Raw genomic sequence first — 22,676 nt, 5'->3', positions numbered from 1 at the left:
AGAGTGACCAGAGGGGCCTCCTCCTACCTCCACCTGCCCGTTCCCTTGGCTGGAGACGCCGTGTGCCTGCTCAGACAGCAGCACCAGCCTGCTGTGTCTGCTCTGGATGAAGGCCGATTGCACCATGGGGTAGTAATTCTGTGGACAGAAACATTGGCAGGCTTGTGATGGGAGCAGTGGGCCAGGTCAGCCAGCAGGACCAGGGTCTCCCTCTGGCCCCAGGCGGCTTCCTGCATGGGCACAGCAGCAGCCCAGGGTGGCACAGTAGTGATGGGGTTGGGGGTGGGGGCTCTGACTTGTAAGATGGACATACTTGTATTCCAGTCCAGCTCCACTGCTTCCTGACCTTATGCCCTGGGACAGCCAGCCTGCCCAAGCCTCAGTTTCCCCCTCTGTAAAATGTGCCCGAAACGTCCCCCTGGTGCAGGGAGACAGTGAGGCATTTGTGCCACTCCAGCCAGAGATGGCCCCCAGCCAGGGGTTCCCAAATAGAAAGGTGCTGGTGTCTGGGCTGGAAAGCACTCACACAGCTCTGCCCTTTCCTGTTTTGAAGGAAGATGTCCGGGGCGGATAGCCCTGGACCCTCTGGAGCCCAGGGCACAGTGTGTGAAGAACAGCTGTAGAGATGAACGGACAGAAGCTCACGGAAGACAGAGCAGGGAGGAGCTACACCCCTTCTCCAGGTCCCTCTGGAAGGAGAGACAACTAACTAGAGGAAGGCTCAGGAGGTGCCCAGCACGGCGCTGCCCCTGGATCATCCCAGACCTCAGCACAGCTCTGGGGGAGGTCGCTCTCTTCCCAGGAGAGCACCGAGGTCCAGGGACAGCCAGGGACTCACCCAAGGTCATGCTTCTGGAGGGCGAGGTCTGGGAACTGAATGATTTTGGAATCCAGCCCCTGCTCAGCTCTCCCTGGAGGACAGGCTGTGGCTCACCTCTGAGTAGCCAAGGAGGGGCACACCCGGTTCAGGCCTAAACAGGCACCACGTGCTTAACCCTCAAGCAACCCCCAGCTGGTCATCCATCTGACCGAGGAGGACCCGCGGTGCACACAGACCTCAGGGAGACAGCTCATCCGCGGTGGCCCCAGAGCTCTGAGACTTGATCTGAACACTCCTGGCCACAGGCCCTAGGGGCAGACTCAGGGCAGTGGGGCTCCAGAGATGATCTGGCCCTAAGGGGACTCTCCTGCTTTCTGGAAATTGGCCATCAAGATTGGGTCTACAGCAGCCAACTCCAGGACAGCTCAGGACGTACCCGAGCAATGGTGTTGCTCTTGTAGTCCCTGTAGGGCCTGCGCTGCATCTGGTAGCCGTTGTTGTCTGAGTAGAGGACCCGCCCCGTGTTCAGCTTGGTGCTTGTCCTCAGGATGGCCTCGCGGTTCAGCTCCAAGGGGCCCACCCGGTACTCCTGCTCTATGCGATGGCAGAGCAGCTCCCCGTCAGAGCCCTGGGGACTGCGGGCCAACCGGGAGTAGATGGCGAATGTGGGCTCACTGTCGTTCACCTTCCTGGAGGAGAAGCAGGACAGGTAGGTCAAGCGCAGGGTGCCTTCTGATGTACCTCCCTTATTCTTTCCTTCATGTCCTTCCATTTCCCTCCCTCCATCCTTCCTGCAGGTTGGGGGCCGGGTAGCCTGCTTGGGCAATAGAACAGGAGGGACCCTGTCCTCTGAAGACTCTGGTTACCCGACCAGGCCTGGGGGCTCTGTCTGTCCTGCTCATGAAAACACAAGAACTGCTCTCGTGTCTAGGTCACTGCCACCGTGGGCTCCTGTCCCGCCTCTGGACTTAGGTCCCACCAAGGTGACACAGCTCAGGCAAGCAGAGCAGGACGGCAGAGACTGGAGCAGCTCATGACGTCATCGAACTTCCATGGAGGAAGGACCGTGTGCCAAGCCCAGGTCCAGGAGCTGGGTGTCTGAAGCATGACGGGCCCTCATTTCCTCATTCCCCTGCCTGTGAGCACCTCCATGTGCTGAGCACAAGCAGGAGGCCACCCTCACCTGTGGAAGTACTGCCGGATCTCAGTCACCAGCGGCCCCTCCACGATCTCCATCCTCACAGCCTCCCACGCTGGCTCTGCTGCACCGCTGGGTGTAAACACATAATTGTCTGAAACAGGGCCTTTCCTGACATCACTGTTTGTGTGATACTCCATGAACTGCTGGGTCATGTATACCTTTCGGTTACTCTGCCTGCACACAGAGGAAAGAGAAAGCATTGTCATCATGACAGAAAACATGTCATCCTCATGCTGGAACCAGGCTCACAGAGCCTCCATGGAGACACCAGCCACGAGCCAGGGATGAAGAGACCCTTCAACAGGATGAAAGTTGTCTGTCTGTACAACAGAATATTATTGAGTCTGCAAGAAGAATGAGGGGTCTCATTCACCCTTCAACGTGCCGGAAAGTTGGAAACATGACGAGAATTGAAAGAAGGCAGCCTGCCAAGTACCACATATGGAATAATCTCATTGCATGATATGTCAATGTAGGCCAGTCTGGAGAGACAGAAAGGAGGTTCGAGTCACGAGGGCTTGATGGAGGTGAAAGATGCGTGGGGCTTGAGCCATGATGGAGCCTAAGTCCACACTCTGACTGCACCTTTCCCAGCCTGAACAGGGAGACTCAGAATGTTCTGGGGCTGTACTCCATTTCTGCTGCTCCCCACACCCTCCCCCTGACCACCTCTGCTGGATCCTGTAGGTCCTGGCTGCTTCTTTGTCCTGGCCTAGACTCACACACTTAGAAATAGAGCTCGATGCACTACAGGGAGCTTCAGTACCATCACACCCTGGCCTCAGAGACAGCAACGACTGCACCTTACCTCTCCCAGATGCTGTGCATCAGGTTGGTGTCCAGGTCCAGGAAGACGATGTAGCAGTCATTATTCACAGGCACCAGGCTCCCACCCACTTGCCGGGCACTTCTCCTGAGTCGGCCTCCAAACTGCATGGTTTTGGCTACAAAGGGCTCAGGCTCCCCAGTTTTCTCCTGGGAACTCCTGCTGGGCTGGATGCTGTAGTGCCGGTAACTGAGTCCTGGGATCGTGGTCAGCACGTGCAAGTCATAGGCAGAGGGCATCTCCTTCGAGGGCTGGACCTGAAAGACCCAAGGGATGGGATGAATGATGGCTGTCAGGATGGAAGGTGCCTCCGTTCCCTTGGAAACCCTGGGCTTACACACCTGGCAGATGGAGTGCTTGCTCGGCATGGAGACAGCTGGTCACCCAACATGGGGCTGAGCTGGCTCCCCTCCTGCACCCTCCCTGCTCAACCAGGTCTAATCTCCTCTCCCCTCTTCCTCCTCTCCTGGGGCTGCAAACCACCTGCCCTCCTCCCACACTCCCCTCTGTTCCTGCCTCTGAGACTGCTCACACTGCTCCCTTGACCTCTTTAGAGGGGGCTCCCTTGTCTCCTAGCCCTCTGATTTTTCCGAGGAGGGAGGTTTCCAGGTCAGCCTGCAGGTCTTTCTCCACCTCTGTGTCATCTGACTCAGGGAAGGGATTTGCATGAGGGCACTGGGTCCAGGCAGGAGGTTCTTCAGTCTCTAGGAAGCAAGTGTCACTTCCAGGTCTTGTGGGAAGGTCTGGGGCACTACGGGCAAGCCCATGCGGCTCCTCACAGCCTCCAGCCCGGCCTTTCTCTGAACTAAAAAGCAGACACCCATCCCCACCCCACAGCCCTAACCTGTCCTGATGTTTTCCTCCACCACAGTTGTCATCTGTCACTCCTATCCTTTCTGATTTTCTTCTTGCCTGGATCCCCCACTGGAATAGGAGCCCCCCAAGTGCAGGGACTTCTGTCTATTTGGTTATTAAATTTCCTCCAGTGCCTAGAGTAACTCCTGACACATACTAGGTGTTCAGTAGTATTTAAGAAAGAGCATTTGGGCTTGGTGGGCGGTGCCTCTGGGTGGGGAAGGGAGATGTTCCATGTCGGGTCTACTCCACCCAACACCCTTCCCTCCCCTGACCTTGACATAGAGGAATCTTCCCCCTCTCTCTCTCAGCTAAGGATCGCTGCCCTGGCTGCCTGGTCATTACCCCACACCTTAACTGTCCATTTCTACGTCTGCTCCTTGAATCCCAGGATGGCTCCCGAGTCCAGGGATGAGCATTCATCTGGGCCAAGCCCAGCACAGGCTTCAGGAATGTTTGCTGAATGGCTGACTGATGGCATTACTCGATCCATCTCCCCAAGGAAGGGCTGGCTTGGTAACAGGAGGGTCACCTCTATAATCAAGTCTAGCTCCAGGTCTGGGAAGGAGATGAGTAGGGATCACACAGGATGTGGGTGTCGTAGCTGGGGCCTGCCCCTATGACAGCACCTCCATAAAGATGCGCAGTGAAGACTATTGCTGGCTTCCCCATGAGAAGTAGAAATTGACACAGGGTTGTATACATATACACCAAGTCACCTCAGTGTTGTCTGACTCTTGGTGACCCCATCGACTGTAGCCCGCCAGGCTTTCTGCCCATGGGATTCTCCAGTCAAGAGTACTGGAGTGGGTTACCATGCGCTCATGCAGTGGATATTCCCGACCGGGTACTGAACCCATGTTTCTTGTGGCTCTGCATTACAGGCGGATTCTGGTCAACCCAGGTACGCAAAGGGCAGGGTCAGTCTGCTGGGTGGATCCGCTGACCCTGATGGCGACTCACCCATAGGACACCCCTCACAGTCAGGCAGCGTGTCACCTCTTCCCTTTAGATGCCCACTTCGGGGGCCCAGTGCAGAGCAGGGGAAGCAACAGGGCCTGCACCATAGACGGGATGTCCCCCTTACCTGTGCCAGGACAGGGTGCCCTGACTCGTCTGTGATGCTGACATTAGGGAAGCCCACAGTCAGGGTGATGATGGTGGTGACCGTCCAGGCCAGCGGGTTGTAGACCACCGCAAAGTGACCCCCAGGCTCTGGGCCTGCACACAGAGAACAGGCTCTAGTGACGCCACCTGACCCACCCCTCACCCCTGGTGCCCCTTGAAACAAGAGAAACTGAGGCAGATGAGACAAGTTCTGCAGAGTCCAGGGAGAAGGACAGGTAGACACATGGGCTCCCACATGCAACTCTTTCCTCATCTGTACAAGCTGGGTTCTGGTTCCCAGGTGGGGTGGGGGAGCATGCCCCTAGAGATGAGGGGCTTATATCCTTGTCAGCCTACTTTACTGGTGAGAAGACTGAGGTCTATAGCAAAGGGTTAGTTGTCCAAGGTGACCCATGTCCTAAGGCCTGGCTCCAAAGCTGGAGCGCTTGGCAATGTACAGACAATTCTCTGGAGCTTAGAGGGTCAAGGTCAATCACCAAGGTCAGCACTGGAGCCCTCTTTGGTATGAACCTGGATTCTTTTTCTGCTCTACCCCCCACCCCAGGTGACCATCTATGACCACATTCAATGACTCCCTGATCCTTGAACACTGCACACACTGTCCAGTCCCTGACCTCTGCCCGGGCAGTTCCCATGGCTGGATGCCTTTCTGGGGTCTCCACCTGCCCCTTCCTTGGGGAGCTGCCCCCGTGAGCTCATGGGAATGGCTGGTCTCACCAGATACTGGAAGGACCCAGTTCTACCTCCCTTTCTATGACTATCATCCTCTCCCACCACCAGTGCCTGTGGACAGGATTCCAGTCTGCTGCACTCCTGACCCCGGGGCCCTTCCAGTGTCTGAAGGTAAGATGGGACTGCACACGGACACAGAGCCGAGGGCAGAGCAGGGCAGGTGAGGGGAGGGGCGGAGTGGGGAGGGCACAGTGAGAGAGAGCAGGGTGAGTGTGGACCCTGGGAAGGTGGGCGGGCCACATGCTCCTGCAGGGAAGGCACCTATCTCTGATTGCCCAGGATTTGCAGGGGTGAATCCCCTCAGGCAAACAGGGTGATCACTCGTCCTCTACCTGTGAAACCCGCAAAGTCAAAAGAACATGTGCATCCTGTCTGCGGAGCCGGGCAGCACAGGGGTATGGGTATCATCCTCCCCGTGTGAGCCTGGGCAGCTCAGGGGTATGGGGACAATTCCTACCTGTGTGACCCTGAGCAGCTCAGAGGTATGGGGACCATTCCTATCTGTGTGACCCTGGGCAGCACAGGGATATGGGTATCATCCTACCTTTTTGATCCTGGGCAACACAGGGGTATGGGTATCATCCTACCTGTGTGAATCTGGGCAGCTCAGGGGTGTGGGTATCATCCTACCTGTGTGACCCTGGGCAGCACAGGGATATGGGTATCATCCTGTCTGTGTGACCCTGGGCAGCTCAGGGGTATGGGGACCATTCCTACCTGTGTGACCCTGGGCAGCTCAGGGGTATGGGTATCATCCTCCCTGTGTGACCCTGGGCAGCTCAGGGGTATGGGGACCATTCATCCCTGTGTGACCCTGGGCGGCTCTATGACCTCTCTGTTCCATGTGTGTCCTCAGCTATGAAGTGAGGACAGTAACACTTCCAGCTATTCAGAGATGTGAGGTGTTACGCTAAATTGTGCAAGCCGTGTGCTTGGCAACATCTAGACTGCTTTAGCATTTATTCCTGCCTCTAGTTGGCATATCAGCCTTTGCTGAATCACAGAGAGGAAATGGCTCAGTGAAGTGAAGGCACCTGCCCAGTTCACGCTGAGTTGAGAGCCTCCCCTGGATGGGACTCAAGTCTGTAGCTCAGGTGTCCCGGCCCGTCCCCTGACCCTCAGGCTCTCTTCCCAGACTGAGGTGGACCCCTCCATGGCCCACTGTGCCCCCAGGGGCCTCGCTTACCTGAGTGGGCTGGAGACCTGTCCTGGATGATGGAGGCCATCAGCTTGTGCACCCCTTCCATCCCGGTGCTCAGGTGCTCCACAAACATGTCACCCACTCTTGGAACATGAGTTCCGGTAATGGCATCGTGGTGCTGGACCTGGGCCGTGCCAGAGCAGAGCAAGAGTGGGGTCAGGCTGGCCTCTGCTCAGCACCTGCTGTCCTTATCTCCACTGGGCCCTGACATCCCTTCCCTCTCAGCAGGTGGTGCTGGAGAATTGGGGGTTTCTCAGAAGAGGAATCTGAGGCCAGAGTGGCTAATGATCTTGCCCAAGTGTTGTTGACCTTGAGAAAACACATAGCTGTGTACCTGATGCTGAACAGAAAACAGATTTCTGAAAAGGACCCTTCCGCCCTGTTACCCTGTCATCTCATAAGTGCTCATAATCTGCTCCAGACAAGCCCCACACATGGCTTGGTGCTCATGACCTCCACTTCCCAGAAGGGAAACTTGAGTCCCCGTGGGGTGAAGCCACAAGTCCGCCCACCCTGATGGATGTTAAAGTCTATCCCATCACACACCCACACAATGACTGGCCCTGCCAGTAATTCCCTTTAGTGACTATGAATCTCATGGGCCGTGAGGCCCATTTCTGACTGGAGAGGAGACAAGTTACAGGAGATCTTGTGTCTCAGTTTTCCCTTCTGCACAGTGGGGAATAAATAATATGCAGATTTATGAACAGCTTCCTTTGTGTCAGCTACAGAGCCCACCAGCATATGTGTATTATCACATTCAACTGTCCTATTAATGTCCTGAGTGAGCATGTAGTTCTCATTTTTCAAGGAGGAAATTAGAGCTCAGAGAGGGGAATCCTGAGCTCATAGAGCTGAGCTGAGATTTGACTCCAGCCAGGACTGTTGGACACCAATGCTGCTCCACTTCGCCCTTACTGCTCTGGGACAGTCTGGCTTTAAATCTTACTGAACCACAGCTGGGCCCTGGCAGGCCATGGTCCTAGCCTTGGGGCAGCTTCATCATGCATGGTCTTGTGACCTCGGTGGTGACCTCAGTGTTCTCATCTCTAAAAGGGACCTATAGCAACAAGGGACAGGGAGGTGCGCTGGCCTAGGGAGGGGGAAGCACACAGCCCCGGAATATCCAATCCTGTCCTGTCTCTGGGAGGCACTGTGTTACCTCGGAGACCGCCCAGCGGAGCTGCTGGAGCTGCTGCAGGCCCCAGGCCGGGTTCAGGAATCGGTGGGGAGCCAACAGCACATAGCGAGTAAACATGGACTCCCCAGCGTACAGCAGACTGCTGGCTCTCCTTGCCAGCCCCTTGAGCCCACTTCGGGAGGCATAGAATCCAGTCCAGGCATGATGCATGTCTAGGAGAAAAAGGGCAGGAGTCAGTGGGAGGGCCTGCCCTTAGAGGCCCCTGAGCCCCACTTGGGAAATGCTGAGGAAGATGAGGTCAGGATGGATCTGCCTGGGTCCCCAGGGACACAGCCTAGGCCAGCAGGTGATCTCAGGGTTCCTGGTCCAGCCAGGTCAGCAATGGTACCAGATCCCTGGAAGGCCTGGGCCACTGGCAGGGTCAGGCTGGGCAGGGGCAGGCCGGGGGAGGCCTGACACTGTGACGAGGAAAGAATCCCAGTGAGCACCTGGGCCCCTGGGATGGCCTGTGGGAAGGGGCCCTGGAGGACTTCAGAGGAGGAGGTAGAGGGATGAGGGCCAAGAAGTCAGGACATAGAATGGAAGGGCTGGAGTGCTGGCCGCCCCTGTGTGCCACTGAGGAAAATCAGGGTCTGGAGAGGCATGCCTTCCACCAGGTCCCTCTGGTTGTCCATGGGGGCAGGCTGGCAGGGCCACTGGGAGCTGAGATCCCTGAAATCACTCTCCTTACCCTGGACACAAAGGTCATGGCATGACGAAGTCCCCACAGGGCATGACCAACCCCCGCCAGTGCCCCAGCAGAAACCAAGGCTGCCTCTGGACATCACTCAAGCCTCTCTTGTGAAAGAAAGGAACCGGCAAAGGAACAGTGGACAACACTGAGCCCGCCTGTATCTGTCCCCACCCCAGGCGGTCCACAGGAGGTAGGCGGGTGAGGGAGGGCTGTCTGACCCAGTGGCCCTGTGGGCTCCACTGGCAGAGCTGAGGAGACTGGGAAACCACATGTCACTGCTTTGGTGACATCTCCCTTGCACCGAATCCCTCCCTACCCCCCAGAGGCTCCTACCCGAGGAATAGGGCAGGAAGTCGCGGTGGTCTCGGACCTGCCAGGAGACTTGGTCAGAGTGCACAGCCCGGAAGTAGTCGCCGAGCGTGGCATACTCCACTGATAAGCTGAGCTCCGATTCTTCACTATTGATGTACTCCATTATAATGTCCATGTTGGCAAATTGCAGCGAGGCGTTGAAGAACTGCCTGTCACATCCCTGCAGCCAGGGGACAGAAGGAATGCCCAGCCCTTCTGGGTACAGAGTCCAGCCTGCACAGGGATAGTGTCTCTTCATCTGCACGACCGTCCCTCTCTCCCCATGGTGGACACCGAAGCCCTCCACGGGGCTCACTAGCTCTCTCCTCTGGGAGCACAGAAGGTGCTCCGTCCAGTTTAGCTGCAACAACAATGTTGACTGAGTGTCCAGCACTGTCCCATGAGGGTATCTTTCATTATAAGACAAATTCAGCCAATGGAGCAGGTCCTGTCATCATCCCCATTTCACAGATGAGAAAAGTGAGGCTCACAGGGTCCCAATTCTCACAGCCCCTGAGTAGGGAATCAGGATTCAGGATGAGGCCTCTGCTCACAGTATTGAGAAGGGGAAAGGAGGGGAGAGCTGCGGAGGAGCTGGAGCCTGTGTAAAGGAGGGGCTGCCGTGGAGGTGGAGACTGTGGGGATGATCCAGGGTTGGGGGAGAAGCTGGTAGACTGGGTGAGGACTTGGGGTGAAGGGAAGGAGGACTGAGCTGGAGTTGGGATGGCCCACTGCCTGAATGGACACTGGAATGGTTAGAGGTGGACACACAGTCTTGGGAGGAGGCAAGTGCTGGGGTCAGACCGAAGAGAGCAACACCTGCACAGAGTTGAGGAACAAGGGCCAGGGACCCCAACTTACCCAGGGCCAGAGGACGTGTGGTGTCCGGAACCAGGTGGCTCGAGTCAACGCATTCCTCACCAGGAAACTGGTAAATATTTGGATGTTGTCCTTGGTGACAGGGATTTGCATTTGGAGGTACATGTCATTCGGGGATGTACCTGGGAAGATGGCTTCGCCATCCCAGTTAAATCCCTCACTAAGGGAGAGAGGAGCATTAGGGGGCCCTGCCCTGAAAATGGCAGCAGCACAAGGGTGGGGAGGCAGGCAGGGCTCAGGGAGGCCAGAGCATCGAGGCCTCCGTCTCCCACCAGGGGCTGGACAGTGTGGTGGCGGGTAGACGAGAGCTGTGTGGACAGAAGATGCCCCTGTGTGAGCCCTGTGGGCACTTGGGCACCTCACCCTGATCCTACAGGGCACCCAGAACCTGCTAGTGAGTCCCCCTTGCCTCTTCTGTCAGTTGCTGCTTCATCCCACCTCCTTTGCTCAGGGGGGCTCAGTCCCCACCCACAGCCCCCCCGGAATAGAGGGCAGAGGGACTGGACCCAGGGCCCCCCACCAGACAGCCCACAGGAGGGCTGGTGCCAGAACTCGGAAGTTTTGACTCAATCGCCTGAGCCACTCCATCTGCCCCATGGCTGCTACCGTGGGACCTTGGCTGGGTGTCCAGGCCTAAGTTATTCTTTCTGTAAGATGCGTGCTCAGTGCATGCCCTCAGGGCTGGCCATGAAGGGTGTGGCTGAGGTGGTCCAGGGAGGGTGCTGGGATGGGGACTGGCCCGAGGCAGGTGCTCACGAGCAGTAGCTGAACTGGTCCAGGACGTGTGTGAAGATTTCCTGCTGCGCTGACAGGGATCTGGACCCTCGCCACACGAACTGCAGCTCCTACAAACCCGGAGGGATGGAGTGAGGGCCCAGGGGCGACACGGCTGCCGGTTCCCCTCCGCAGGCCCCACCTGAGTCTCTCGCTGCACCCACTGATCTCAGGGGTTCAGGTCTCCCTCTGCTGCCCCCTCCACAAGGTTCCCCTTGACCTCTCAAAGCCACAGGAGGCGGAGGAATTGGCCCTCCAGATGCTGCCTGTCTGCACCTTCATCTGACCCTCCTCAGGGCAGGACTCTCTGCCAGGACCTGCCAGGCTGTCTCTAACTCAGCTTGAATATCCCCAGACATGGGGAGCTCATCACCATCACTAAAGGTACAGAGCTTTTTTCAGTTCTGATGGTGAGAAAGTAGATGAGTAGATGTGGCCCACCACTCACCCGGGTATCCTGCATGGCCTCCTTCAGGTTGTAGTCGATCCTGGAGATGACATGGGCATTGAAGCCCGCCAGGGCAAACAGGGTAGGGGTCGTGGAGGATGCACCAAATGGGTCCACCTGCCAGGAGAACTGTGGCCGGACCCCAAATGTTTCATAGAGAAACCCATGTCCTTCTGCAAAGAGATAAGTTTTGTCACTCCCTCAGGGCCCTGTGCCCTTCTCCAGGGCTGAGATGCCACCTAACAGGCAAGGAGGGGTTTTGAAATAGATGGTAATATTAGGACTTCTTCCCCGAATCATTGGTCTATTCACATCTTAATGCATGATTTATAAGCCAGCCCATAGAAGCACGAATCAGGTGACTGCAGAAAGTTCCAAATTTGATATGCCATTGATTCCAGCTCCCCAAGGGTTTCCCCTCAATATAATCTCATCTCTGGCCAACCCCCCACCACATCTTGGCTACACATACACTGGCCTGGTTACACTCAGATGGGCTATCTTGGCTGTTGTCTGCCCTTTATGACTCACTGCTTCTACTGCGGTCAGGACTGTGCTCAGGAATGCACACAGGCACGCGAAAGATGGATGCTTCCCCTAGGAGCCCGAGCTTGGGAAACATTCTGGGGAAACTACTCTGCTCCACCCCGGATGGCATCAGAGAAAAGGGCCAGTCAAACAAAGGTTTTGGTGGTATGGAACTACATCAGCCTGGGATGCTATCAGGTCTACCCCCTGTGCATCTCCACCCCGCCTCAGTGGTAGAACCGAGAGGGATGAGGAAGATGCCTGCGTCGGTAAGGGACTGACAAAGTCTGACCAGGGAAGGAAACCTTTGGTGGAGAGTCTGTCTAAACCCCCATTTAGAGCAGGGAAGGATGCTTCTGGTGGAAAAAAACCATGGTTGTGGATGGCGCTTTTTTCTCTCTAACAGATGGAAGTTAACAGTTCCAGAACCACTCCTTAAAAAAAAAAAGTATATATTTTTTAAATACTGGGAGAAGTTTGATTCTCAGAGGTTAGGAAGACATGCCTGATCTTCTTCTGTGATACTGAACGGTCATGGTATCCTGTGAAAGATGGGGAATCCTGGCCATTTGAAGGGTCTCTTAAGTACAGTACTGTTTTACAAGTAGACTGGTTCTGAAGAAAGCAAGAGAAATGGGTAGAAATGCCATCTGTCTTGCTCTTTATCTCTCTGCAAGACATTCCAGACTTGTGTCCTATGGGTACAGATTTGGGTGGGAAACCTACAGCTCCCTCCTGTTCTCTTACTTTGCCTCTGTATCTGAGGCTTCCAAATGAACAGGCTGAGAATCAGGGTACCCTTCTAGGAGGGGTTGCCTCAGTCTCAGTAGACTATTTAGAGGATCCAAAAGGTACATGGAAGACTTTATGGGACTAATTTTACCTTATGATATTATTTGGTGAGATGTAGTACATGTTTTGGGACAGACACTGACTCAAGACTCAAGAGCTTGAGTTTTGGGGGAAGTTACTACTTTTAGAGATGAGTGGCTCTAGCCCTTCTCCCTATGGGAGCCAAGCAGTTCCCATAACAGACTCCCTTTGCTGGATGTATTCGTGCAGGACTCAAGCGAGTGTGCACTGACTTTTAAATATGCTAAATGGCTGAGATAGAACAGGGAGGGAACTCCTGGTAAATTCCTTGATAATTATGGGAGGCTCTCGATACGTTTACTGATGTTGACCCTGAAAGTTCAGATGGAGAAATGATCTTAAAAAATAGATTCCTCGCTCAATCAGCTCCACATATCTGCCATAAGTTACTAAAACAGGCTTTTAGACCAAATCAGTCTTCAGAAACACTGTTGCAGCTGGCTCAGACAATATATTATGGCAGAGACGATGAGGAGGAAAATAAGGAAAAAGAGCAAGTCAGAAGACTGATGCCCCAACAATGGCTGTTAGACCTGCTCTGAAACAGCCTGAGAAAAATGCCAAGAGGGACCCAGGTAAAAAGGGATGGGCTTACTATTACTGTGGAAAGGAGAAGTGTCTCAAGTGGGATTGGCCTGCAAAGACCATACTGGAGAAGAGACTACCCTCTGAGGTGTAGCCCCCAGGGGCTGGACTCTCAAGATAATCGTGACTGAAGGTGCTTTGGGTCCCCATACAAGCTCCCATCCTAATAACACCTGAGAAATTCCAGATATTAATAACTGTGAAGGGCCAATCAGTCGATTTCTTTCGGAAACTGAGGAGAATTTCTCTGTGCTCAGTGAAGACCTCGTCCAGTTTCCTCCCAGTTCACTACTGTAATGGACTGTCAGGATGAGTCACATGCTATAATTTCAGTCATCCTTTAAGCAGTGACTGGGACTCGGTGCTGTTTTCTCACGAGTTTCTTGTGATCAAGTCTCCCTCACCCCTTCTGGGGAGGGAAATACTGAACAATGTCTAGGCATCTGTTTTCATGCATATGGAGCTTTCTCTTTCTCTCCCATTTGTTGAACAAAATGTAAATCTCAAAGTGTGGGTTGATGGAAAAACTGTGTGTTGAGCACACATGGGTTAAAGCCAATCATTAAAAATGTGAAGGAACAAGGACTGTTAATTCCCTGCAACAGTCCATACAAGACTCGTATTTTGAGTGTAAAAAACGTCAAATGGTAAATGGAGACTTGTTCAAGACATACAAATAATTAGTGCCTAATCCTTATACTTTATTGTCTAAAATTGCTGAAACAGAAAATATTTTTCAGCCACTGATTTGAGTGGTATTTTCTAGAGTTAAACCTATATTAAGTCATCCCTTACCTATGACTTTAAGACAAGAGAGGATTTTTAGGAATCAGGCAACTGCCCCATTTGGATTCTGGGTTATGCAGAACTTGCCTGGCCTTTATATTGACTTATAACTGAGACTTAGCAGGTCCAAACTGACAAGCTGGTGTGGTCCCCAGAAACTCAAAAGGCTTTTAAGACTCTTTAAACTGCTCTCTGGCAGGCTCCCGCTTTGAGCTTACCCATAGGATCAGAGCTTATTTCCTTTGTTACTGAAGAAAAGGCTATGGCTACATTGCTTAAAGGATAATTGATGCTATTGTTTTGCTAATGCATAAAGCTCCTAAGCTTATTAATAGACAAAATCTTACTGTACTGACTTCTCATGATATAAGTGGGGTCTTAAACTCTAAATCTCAGAGTGACAATGGCTCCATCTTTAAAACTACTATAACTCAAGGCGTGTCAAAAGCTCTAGGAATAGAATACCACTTACACTGTTCCTGGAGACCCCAATCTTCAGAAAAAGTTGGAAGGCTAATGACATTATTAAGAGGCATCTGTGTAGGAAACTCAGAAACATGAGACAGTTGGTTTAATGTTTTCCCTGTAGCTTTAACGAGGGCTCAAACTCCCCCTAAGAAGAAGGACCTGTCTCTATGACAGACTGGTTTTGTGAAGATATTGTCATAGTTCCTGAAGGCTTAAAATTAACTATGTGACTCAGCTTTCAACTTTTCAATCTCCTCATCAATTGAGGGCTTTCCATGGTGGGTTTCTTCACTTCAAGGAAAGACTTTCTTTAACTCTTCTTCATCTGATGACATCAACCAATTCTAAGAAGGACTGATATAACATATTGTACCTTAACTGTGGACATAATGTAACTTTTAATTTTGATTATATTTTAACTTGGTTTAATGCCTATTTTGCCTTATATCTATAACTGTTAAATGGGGTTTGTTTCTAACTGTCTGAAAGCTTTTAAGTTACAGGCGGTTGTCCAAGCTCCTGTAAGAGCCACAACCTCCTCCAACTACTACTTGGGTCCCCTGGATCAGAGACCCTCAGTATGAGGGTGAGGAGAATATGTTACATCAACAATTTAGGGACAATGCCCCTCAACAGCAGGAAGTAGTTATGGAATGAAAATGATGCCCCTTCCCCTTGGCAACATAATTTTCCCAAAAGAAAAAGGGGGATTGAGAGAGTCAGTCCCTGGGCAGGTTGATCAGAAGTCCAGGGTCTCCGAGGAGGAGACAGGTGTCTGGGGCTCTCAAGGAGGAGATAGGGGTCTGGAGTTCTCAAGGAGGAAGAAAGGACAAACGCTATTTTCCTTATGTTTCCTTACTAAGGGTTATATAACAATAATGTACCCTGCTTGAGGTCATGTTTCTCCTTCCTGAAAACCTTCTGACTAATCCTGTTATCTTAAAATGTATGTTATGGGAGTAGATCTAGAAAGGACTTTATAACCTTGGGACATTCTTTTGATTCATTGTAATAACCAATTAAAAACTATACAATTCCTTTGGCGAGACCAGAGAGGGGGGCATTCTCTGAACCCTTCTGATGTCTATGTCAGAAGCTTCCCCTGTCCCTTTTCATAGTTTAATGAAACTCTGCTACACAAAATCTCTTGAGTGATCAAGACTGGTTCCTGGTCCTGAAGGAAAATCTTTGCCTTCGGAAATCACCAATCTGATATCGTTCACAGTAAGCTATCATGTAGGCTTTAGCTGGCCAGGCTCCTCTATCCATGGGATTTCACAGATCACAATACTGCAGTGGAATCTTCTCCAGTGGGCTCTTCCTAACCCAGGGATGGAACCCACATCTCTTGCATTGGTAGGTGGATTCTTTACCCTTGAGCCACCAGGGAAGACCCCCACCCCACCCAGTTAGGTCAGGGGAATAGACTTCTAGCTGGAGCCTGCATTCTCAAGCCTCTCACAGTTTCACAGTGGCTAGAACAAACAGCACATTACAGAAAGTTAATCAGGGTGAAAAGCAGAAAGATAATGTCCCAGAATAAGGGACAAGATAAAACTCCAGAAAGACAACTAAATGAAGTGGAGATAGGCACGTTTCCAGAAAAAGAATTCATAATAATGATAGTGAAGATGATGCAGGATCTTGGGGAAATAATGGAGAAGAGGCAAAAAATATTTTCTAAAGACCTGGAAGAACTAAAGAACAAACAGCAGTGAACAATACACTAGAAAGAATTCATCGCAAAATAACGGAGGCAGAAGAATGGAAAATGACCTGGAGGACAGGACGGTGGAAATCATTGCCTAGAACAGAATACAGAAAAATGGTGAAAAGAAATGAAGGCAAACTAAGACACCTCTGGGACATCATTAAATGCACCAAAATTTGCATTATATGGGTCCCAGTAAGAGATGAGAGAGAGTCCCAGGAAGGATAAACTCAAAGAGGAGCACACCAAGATACATGGTAATCAAACTGACAAAAATTAAAGACAAAGATAAAATATTAAAAGCAACAAGGGGAAAATGACGGATAAGATACCAGGGAACTCCCATCAGGTTATCAGCTGATTTCTCAACAGAAGCTCTGCAAGCCAGAAGGGAATGGAATGATACATTTAAAGTGATGAACGGGAGAAACTACAACCAGGAATACTCTACCAGCAAGACTCTCCTTCAGATTTGATGGAGGAATTGAAAGCTTTCCAGACAAGCAAAAGCACCATCAAGCCAGCTGTTTTTTTTTAAAAATTGGAGGCTAATTACTTTACAATATTGCAGTGGTTTTTGTCATCCTTTCACATGAATCAGCCATGGGTGTACATGTGTTCCCCATCTTGAGCCCCCCTTACTCTTCCCTCCTCATCCCATCCCTCTGGGTCATCCCAGTGCACCAGCCCTGAGCACCCTGTCTCATGCATCAAACCTGGACTGGCGATCTGTCTCACATATGATAATATACATGATTTAGCGCTATTCTCTCAAATCATCCCAGCCTTGCCTTCTCCCACAGAGTCCAAAAGACTGTTTTATACACCTGCGTCTCTTTTGTTGTCTCGCATATAGGGTTGTCATTACTTTCGTTCTAAATTCCATATATTTGTGTTAGTTATGGAATTGGTGTTTTTCTTTCTGACTCACTTCACTCTGCATAATAGGATCCAGCTATTAGAACTGATTCAAATGTATTCTTTTTAATGGCTGAGTACTATTCCATTGTGTATACGTACCACAGCTTTCCTATCCATTCGTCTGCTGATGGACATCTAGGTTGTTTCCATGTCCTGGCTGTTATAAACAGTGCTGAGATGAACATTGGGGTACACGTGTCTCTTTTGATTCTGGTTTCCTCAATGTGTATGCCCAGCAGTGGGATTGCTGAGTCATATGGCGGTTCTATTTCCAGTTTTTTAAGGAATCTCTACACTGTATAGTGGCTGTACTAGTTTGCATTCCCACCAACAGTGTAAGAAGGTTGGTTCCCTTTTCTCTACACCCTCTCCAGCATTTACAGTTTGTAGACTTTTGGATGGCAGCCAATGAGATGGTACCTCATTGTGGTTTTGATTTGCATTTCTCTGATAATGAGTGATGCTGAGCATCGTTTCAGGTGTTTGTTAGCCATCTGTATGTCTTCTTTGGAGAAATATCTGTTTAGTTTTTTGGCCCATTTCTTGATTGGGTCGTTTATTTTCCTAGAATTAAGCTGCAGGAGTTCCTGGCATATTTTTGAGATTAGTTCTTTGTCAGTTGCTTCATTTGCTACTATTTTCCCCCATCCGAAGGCTGTCTTTTCACCTTGCTTATAGTTTCTTTCATTGTGCAAAAGCTTTTAAGTTTAACCAGGTCCCATTTGTTTATTTTTTGCTTTTATTTCCACTACTTTGGGAGATGGGTCATAGAGGATACTGCTGTGACTTATGTCGGAGAGTGTTTTGCCTATGTTTTCCTCTAGGAGTTTTTTAGTTTCTGGTCTTACGTTTAGATCTTTAATCCATTTTGAATTTATTTTTGTGTATGGTGTTAAAAGTGCTCTAGTTTCATTCTTTTACAAGTGGTTGACTAGTTTTCCCAGCACCACTTGTTAAAGAGATTGTCTTTTCTCTATTGTATATTCTTGCCTCCTTTGTCCAAGATAATGTGTCCACAGGTGCATGGATTTATCTCTGAGCTTTCTATTTTGTTCCACTGATCTATGTTTCTGTTTTTGTGCCAGTAACATACTGTCTTGGTGACTGTAGCTTTGCAGTATAGCCTGAAGTCAGGCAGGTTGATTCCTCCAGTTCCATTCTTCTTTCTCAAGATTGCTTTGGCTATTTGAGTTTTTTTGTATTTCCATACAAATTGTGAAATTTTTTGTTCTAGTTCTCTGAAAAATACCTTTGGTAGCTTGAAAGGGATTGCATTGAATCTATAGACTGCTTTGCGTAGTATACTCATTTTCACTATATTGATTCTTCCAATCCATGAACATGGTATATTTTGCCATCTATTTGTATCATCTTTGATTTCCTTCATCAGTGTTTTATAGTTTTCTATATGTAGATCTTTAGTTTCTTTAGGCAGATATATTCCTAAGTATTTTATTCTTTTCGTTGCAATGGTGAATGGAATTGCTTCCTTAATTTCTCTGTTTTCTCATTGTTAGTGAGTTGGAATGCAAGGGATTTCTGTGTGTTAATTTTATATCCTGAAACTTTACTATATTCATTGATTAGCTCTAGCAATTTTCTGGTGGAGTTTTTCGGGTTTTCTATGTAGAGGATCATGTCATCAGCAAACAGTGAGAAGTTTACTTCTTTCCAATCTGGATTCCTTTTATTTCTTTGTCTGTTCTGATTAGTCCATTATTTCAATTGATCAGTCGTGTCTGACTCTCTGTAATCCCATGAATCGCAGCACGCCAGGCCTCCCTGTCCACCACTGTCTTCTGGAGGTCACTCAAACTCATGCCCATCGAATTGGTGATGCCATCTAGCCATCTCATCCTCTGTCGTCTTCTTCTCCTCCTGCCCCCAATCCCTCTCAGCATTAGAGTCTTTTCCAATAAGTCAACTCTTCTCATGAGGTGGCCAAAGTACTGGAGTTTCCGCTTTAACATCATTCCTTCCAAAGAACACCTAGGGCTATCTCCTTCAGAATGGAGTGGTTGATCTCCTTGCAGTCCAAAGGACTCTCAAGAGTCTTCTCCAACACCACAGTTCAAAAGCATCAATTCTTCGGCACTCAGCTTTCTTCACAGTCCACCTCTCACATCTGTACATGACCACTGGAAAAACCATAGCCTTGACTAGATGGACCTTTGTTGGCAAAGTAATGTCTCTGCTTTTCAATATGCTATCTAGGTTGGTCATAACTTTCCTTCCAAGGAGTAAGCGTCTTTTAATTTCATGGCTACAATCATCATCTGCAGTGATTTTGGAGCCCCCAAAATAAAGTCTGACACTGTTTCTACTATTTCCCCATCTATTTCCCATGAAGTGATGGGACCGGATGCCATGATCTTCGTTTTCTGAATGTTGAGCTTTAAGCCAACTATTTCACTCTCCACTTTCACTTTCATCAAGAGGCTTTTTAGTTCCTCTTCACTTTCTGGCATAAGGGTGGTGTCATCTGCTCTGATCACTGTGGCCAAAACTTTAAAAACTATGTTGAATAGTAGTGGTGAGAGTGAGCACCCTTGTCTTGTTCCTGACTTTAAGGGAAATGCTTTCAGTTTTTCACCATTGAGGATAATGTTTGCTGTGGGATTGTCATATATAGCTTTTATTATGTTGAGGATATCTTCCTTCTATTCCTGCTTTCTGGAGGGTTTTTAATCATAAATGAATGTTGAATTTTGTCAAAGGCTTTCTCTGCATCCATTGAGATAATCATATGGGTTTCATCTTTCAATTTGTTAATGTGGTTTATTACATTAATGGATTTGCGGATATTGAGGAATCGTTGTATCCCTGGGATAAAGCCCCCTTGGTCATGATGTATGATCTTTTTAATGTGTTGTTTGGTTCTGTTTGCTAGAATTTTGTTAAGGATTTTTGCATCTATGTTCATCGGTGATATTGGCCTGCAGTTGTCTTTTTTTGTGGCATCTCTGTTTGGTTTTAAAGTGATGGTGGCCTCATAGAATGAGTTTGGAAGTTTACCTTCCTCTGCAATTTTCTGAAAGAATTTGAGTGGGATAGGTGTTAGCTCTTCTATAAATTTTTGGTAATATTCAGCTGTGAAGCTGTCTGGTCCTGGGCTTTTGTTTGCTGGACGATTTCTTATTACAGTTTCGATTTCTATGCTTGTGATGAGTCTGTTAAGATTTTCTATTTCTTCCTGGTTCAGTTTTGTAAAGTTGTACTTTTCTACTAATTTGTCCATTTCTTCGAAGTTGTCTATTTTATTGGCATATAGTTGCTGATAGTAGTCTCTTAGGATCCTTTATATTTCTGTGTTGTCTGTTATGATCTCTCCACTTTCATTTTTAATTTTGTTGATTTGATTATTCTCCCTTTGTTTCATGATGAGTCTGGTTAATGGTTTGTAAATTTTATTTATAATCTCAAAAGCCAGCTTTTAGCTTTGTTGATTTTTGCTATGGTCTCTTTTGTTTCCTTTGCATTTATTTCTGCCCTAATTTTTAAGATTTCTTTGCTTGTACTAACCCTGGGGTTCTTCATTTCTTCCTTTTCTAGTTGCTTTAGGTATAGAGTTAGGTTATTTATTTGATTTTTTTTCTTGTTTCTTGAGGTATGCCTGTATTGCTATGAACCTTCCCCTTAGCACTGCTTTTACAGTGTCCCATAGGTTTTGGGTTGTTGTGTTTCCATTTTCTTTCGTTTCTATGCATATTTTGATTTCTTCTTTGTGATTTGTTGGTTATCCAGCAGCATGTTTTTCAGCCTCCATATGTTGGAATTTTTAGTAGTTTTTCTCCTGTAATTGTGGTCAGAAAAGATGCTTGGAAAGATTTCATTTTTTTTGAGTTTACCAAGGCTAGATTTATGGCCCAGGATGTGATCTATCCTGGAGAAGATTGCGTGTGCACTTGAGAAAAAGGCAAAATTCACTGTTTTGGGGTGAAATGTCCTATAGATACCAATTAGGTCTAACTGATCCATTGTATCACTTAAAGTTGTGTTTCCTTGTTAATTTTCTGTTTAGTTGATCTATGCACAGGCGTGAGTGGGGTATTAAAGTCTCCCACTCCTGCTGTGTTATTGTTAATTTTCCCTTTCATCCTTGTTAGCATTTGCCTTACATATTGCAGTGCTCCTATGTTGGGTGCATATATAATTGTTATATCTTCTTATTGGCTTGATCCTTTGATCATTATGTAGTGTCCTTCTTTGTCTCTTTTCACAGCCTTTATTTTAAAGTCTACTTTATCTGACATGAATATTGCTACTCCCATTTTCTTTTGGTCTCTATTTCCATGGAATATCTTTTTCCAGCCCTTCACCTTCCATCTGTATGTGATCTTACAACATATATTGGAGTCTTGCTTTTGTATCCATTCAGCCAGTCTTTGTCTTATGGTTGAGGCATTCAACCCATTTACATTTAGGATAATTATTGATCAGTATACTCCTTTTGCCATTTACTTTGTTGTTTTGGGTTTGAGTTAAACACCCTTTCTGTGTTTCCTGTCTAGAAAAGATCCTTTAGCATTTGTTGGAGAGCACCACCAAACTGGCTTTACAGCAAATGCCAAAGGAACTTCTCTATGCAGGAAACACAAGGGAAGAAAAAGATCTACAGAAAATAAACCCAAAACAACTAAGAAAATGGTACTTGGATCAAACATATTGATAATCACCTCAAATGTAAATGCATGACAATCGCCAGCCTCCACTTACCAGGTCACTCTGCTTCACCCTTGCAAATAATTTGTTCCTATTTTATATTGTTAGGTTAATCATGTTTCCATAATCATTTGCAATTGTAACAGTCTTTTATTTTTTGTCTGGCTATTTATTGTGAAAACTGACAAGAATCTTTTACCTTTGTGATTATGTAGTTCAGTTCAGTTCAGTTCAGTCACTCAGTTGTGTCTGATTCTTTGCGACCTCATGAATTGCAGCATGCCAGGCCTCCCGGTCCATCACCAACTTCTGGGGTTCACTCACACTCACATCCATCGAGTCGGTGATGCCATCCAGCCATCTCATCCTCTGTCGTCCCCTTCTCCTCCTGCCCCCAATCCCTCCCAGCATCAGAGTCTTTTCCAGTGAGTCAACTCTTCACATGAGGTGCCCAAAGTACTGGAGTTTCAGCTTTAGCATCATTCCTTCCAAAGAAATCCCAGGGCTCATCTCCTTCAGAATGAAGTGGTTGGATCTCCTTGCAGTCCAAGGGACTCTCAAGAGTCTTCTCCAACACCACAGTTCAAAAGCATTAATTCTTCAGCACTCAGCTTTCTTCACAGCCCAACTCTCACATCCATACATGACCAGTGGAAAAACCATAGCCTTGACTAGATAGCTTCTCCTGGCTGCCCCTGATCTTGGACGCGGGGTAGCTCCTCCCAGCCGCCACCACTGACCTCGGACGCAGGGTAGCTCCTCTCTGCCGTTTCTGTGCTGTTGCAGCCTAGCACTCTAGGCTGCTGCCTCTGACCTCGGATGTGGGGTAGCTCCTCTTGACTGCGCCTAGTGAGCCAGCTCGCAGCTGCCTGGAGAAGCCACCTCGCGCCCGAGGCCAGGGGTGGTGACCTTGAGGAGCCACCCCGAGCAAGAGGCCAGGGGTGGCAGCTGGGAGGAGCCACCACGCCCGAGGCCAGGGCCAGCGGCCAGGAGGAGAAACCCGAGGAGCGGTGGCTGCGCAGGCACAGTAGGGCCTAGATGAGCTATCCCACA

General features: G+C 49.1%; 1 protein-coding gene across 3 annotated transcripts in view; it reads right to left on the bottom strand.

The window, feature by feature from the left end:
• LOC101117846 (epididymis-specific alpha-mannosidase) overlaps nucleotides 1–22,676 on the bottom strand; it is a 40,675-nt gene that overhangs the window by 5,648 nt on the left and 12,351 nt on the right. Inside the window, exons 4-14 of one of the 3 annotated variants that reach the window (XM_042251663.1) lie at nucleotides 11,090–11,262; nucleotides 10,624–10,712; nucleotides 9,850–10,027; nucleotides 8,971–9,349; nucleotides 7,926–8,116; nucleotides 6,749–6,887; nucleotides 4,790–4,923; nucleotides 2,830–3,104; nucleotides 2,004–2,195; nucleotides 1,257–1,509; nucleotides 28–138 (exon numbers count right to left, since the gene is read on the bottom strand). In XM_042251663.1, coding sequence (XP_042107597.1) covers nucleotides 28–138; nucleotides 1,257–1,509; nucleotides 2,004–2,195; nucleotides 2,830–3,104; nucleotides 4,790–4,923; nucleotides 6,749–6,887; nucleotides 7,926–8,116; nucleotides 8,971–9,349; nucleotides 9,850–10,027; nucleotides 10,624–10,712; nucleotides 11,090–11,262 — 2,114 coding nt within the window. The remainder of the gene's footprint in view (nucleotides 1–27; nucleotides 139–1,256; nucleotides 1,510–2,003; nucleotides 2,196–2,829; nucleotides 3,105–4,789; nucleotides 4,924–6,748; nucleotides 6,888–7,925; nucleotides 8,117–8,970; nucleotides 9,350–9,849; nucleotides 10,028–10,623; nucleotides 10,713–11,089; nucleotides 11,263–22,676) is intronic. The other 2 variants (XM_042251664.1, XM_027971223.2) reach the window with 2 other exon arrangements.

Source organism: Ovis aries, chromosome 6, assembly GCF_016772045.2.
Source record: "Ovis aries strain OAR_USU_Benz2616 breed Rambouillet chromosome 6, ARS-UI_Ramb_v3.0, whole genome shotgun sequence".
In the NCBI taxonomy this organism is placed as follows: Eukaryota; Metazoa; Chordata; class Mammalia; order Artiodactyla; family Bovidae; genus Ovis; species Ovis aries.
The sequence above is the reverse complement of the archived record's forward strand: the minus strand, read 5'-3'. Positions and strand labels throughout refer to the sequence as shown.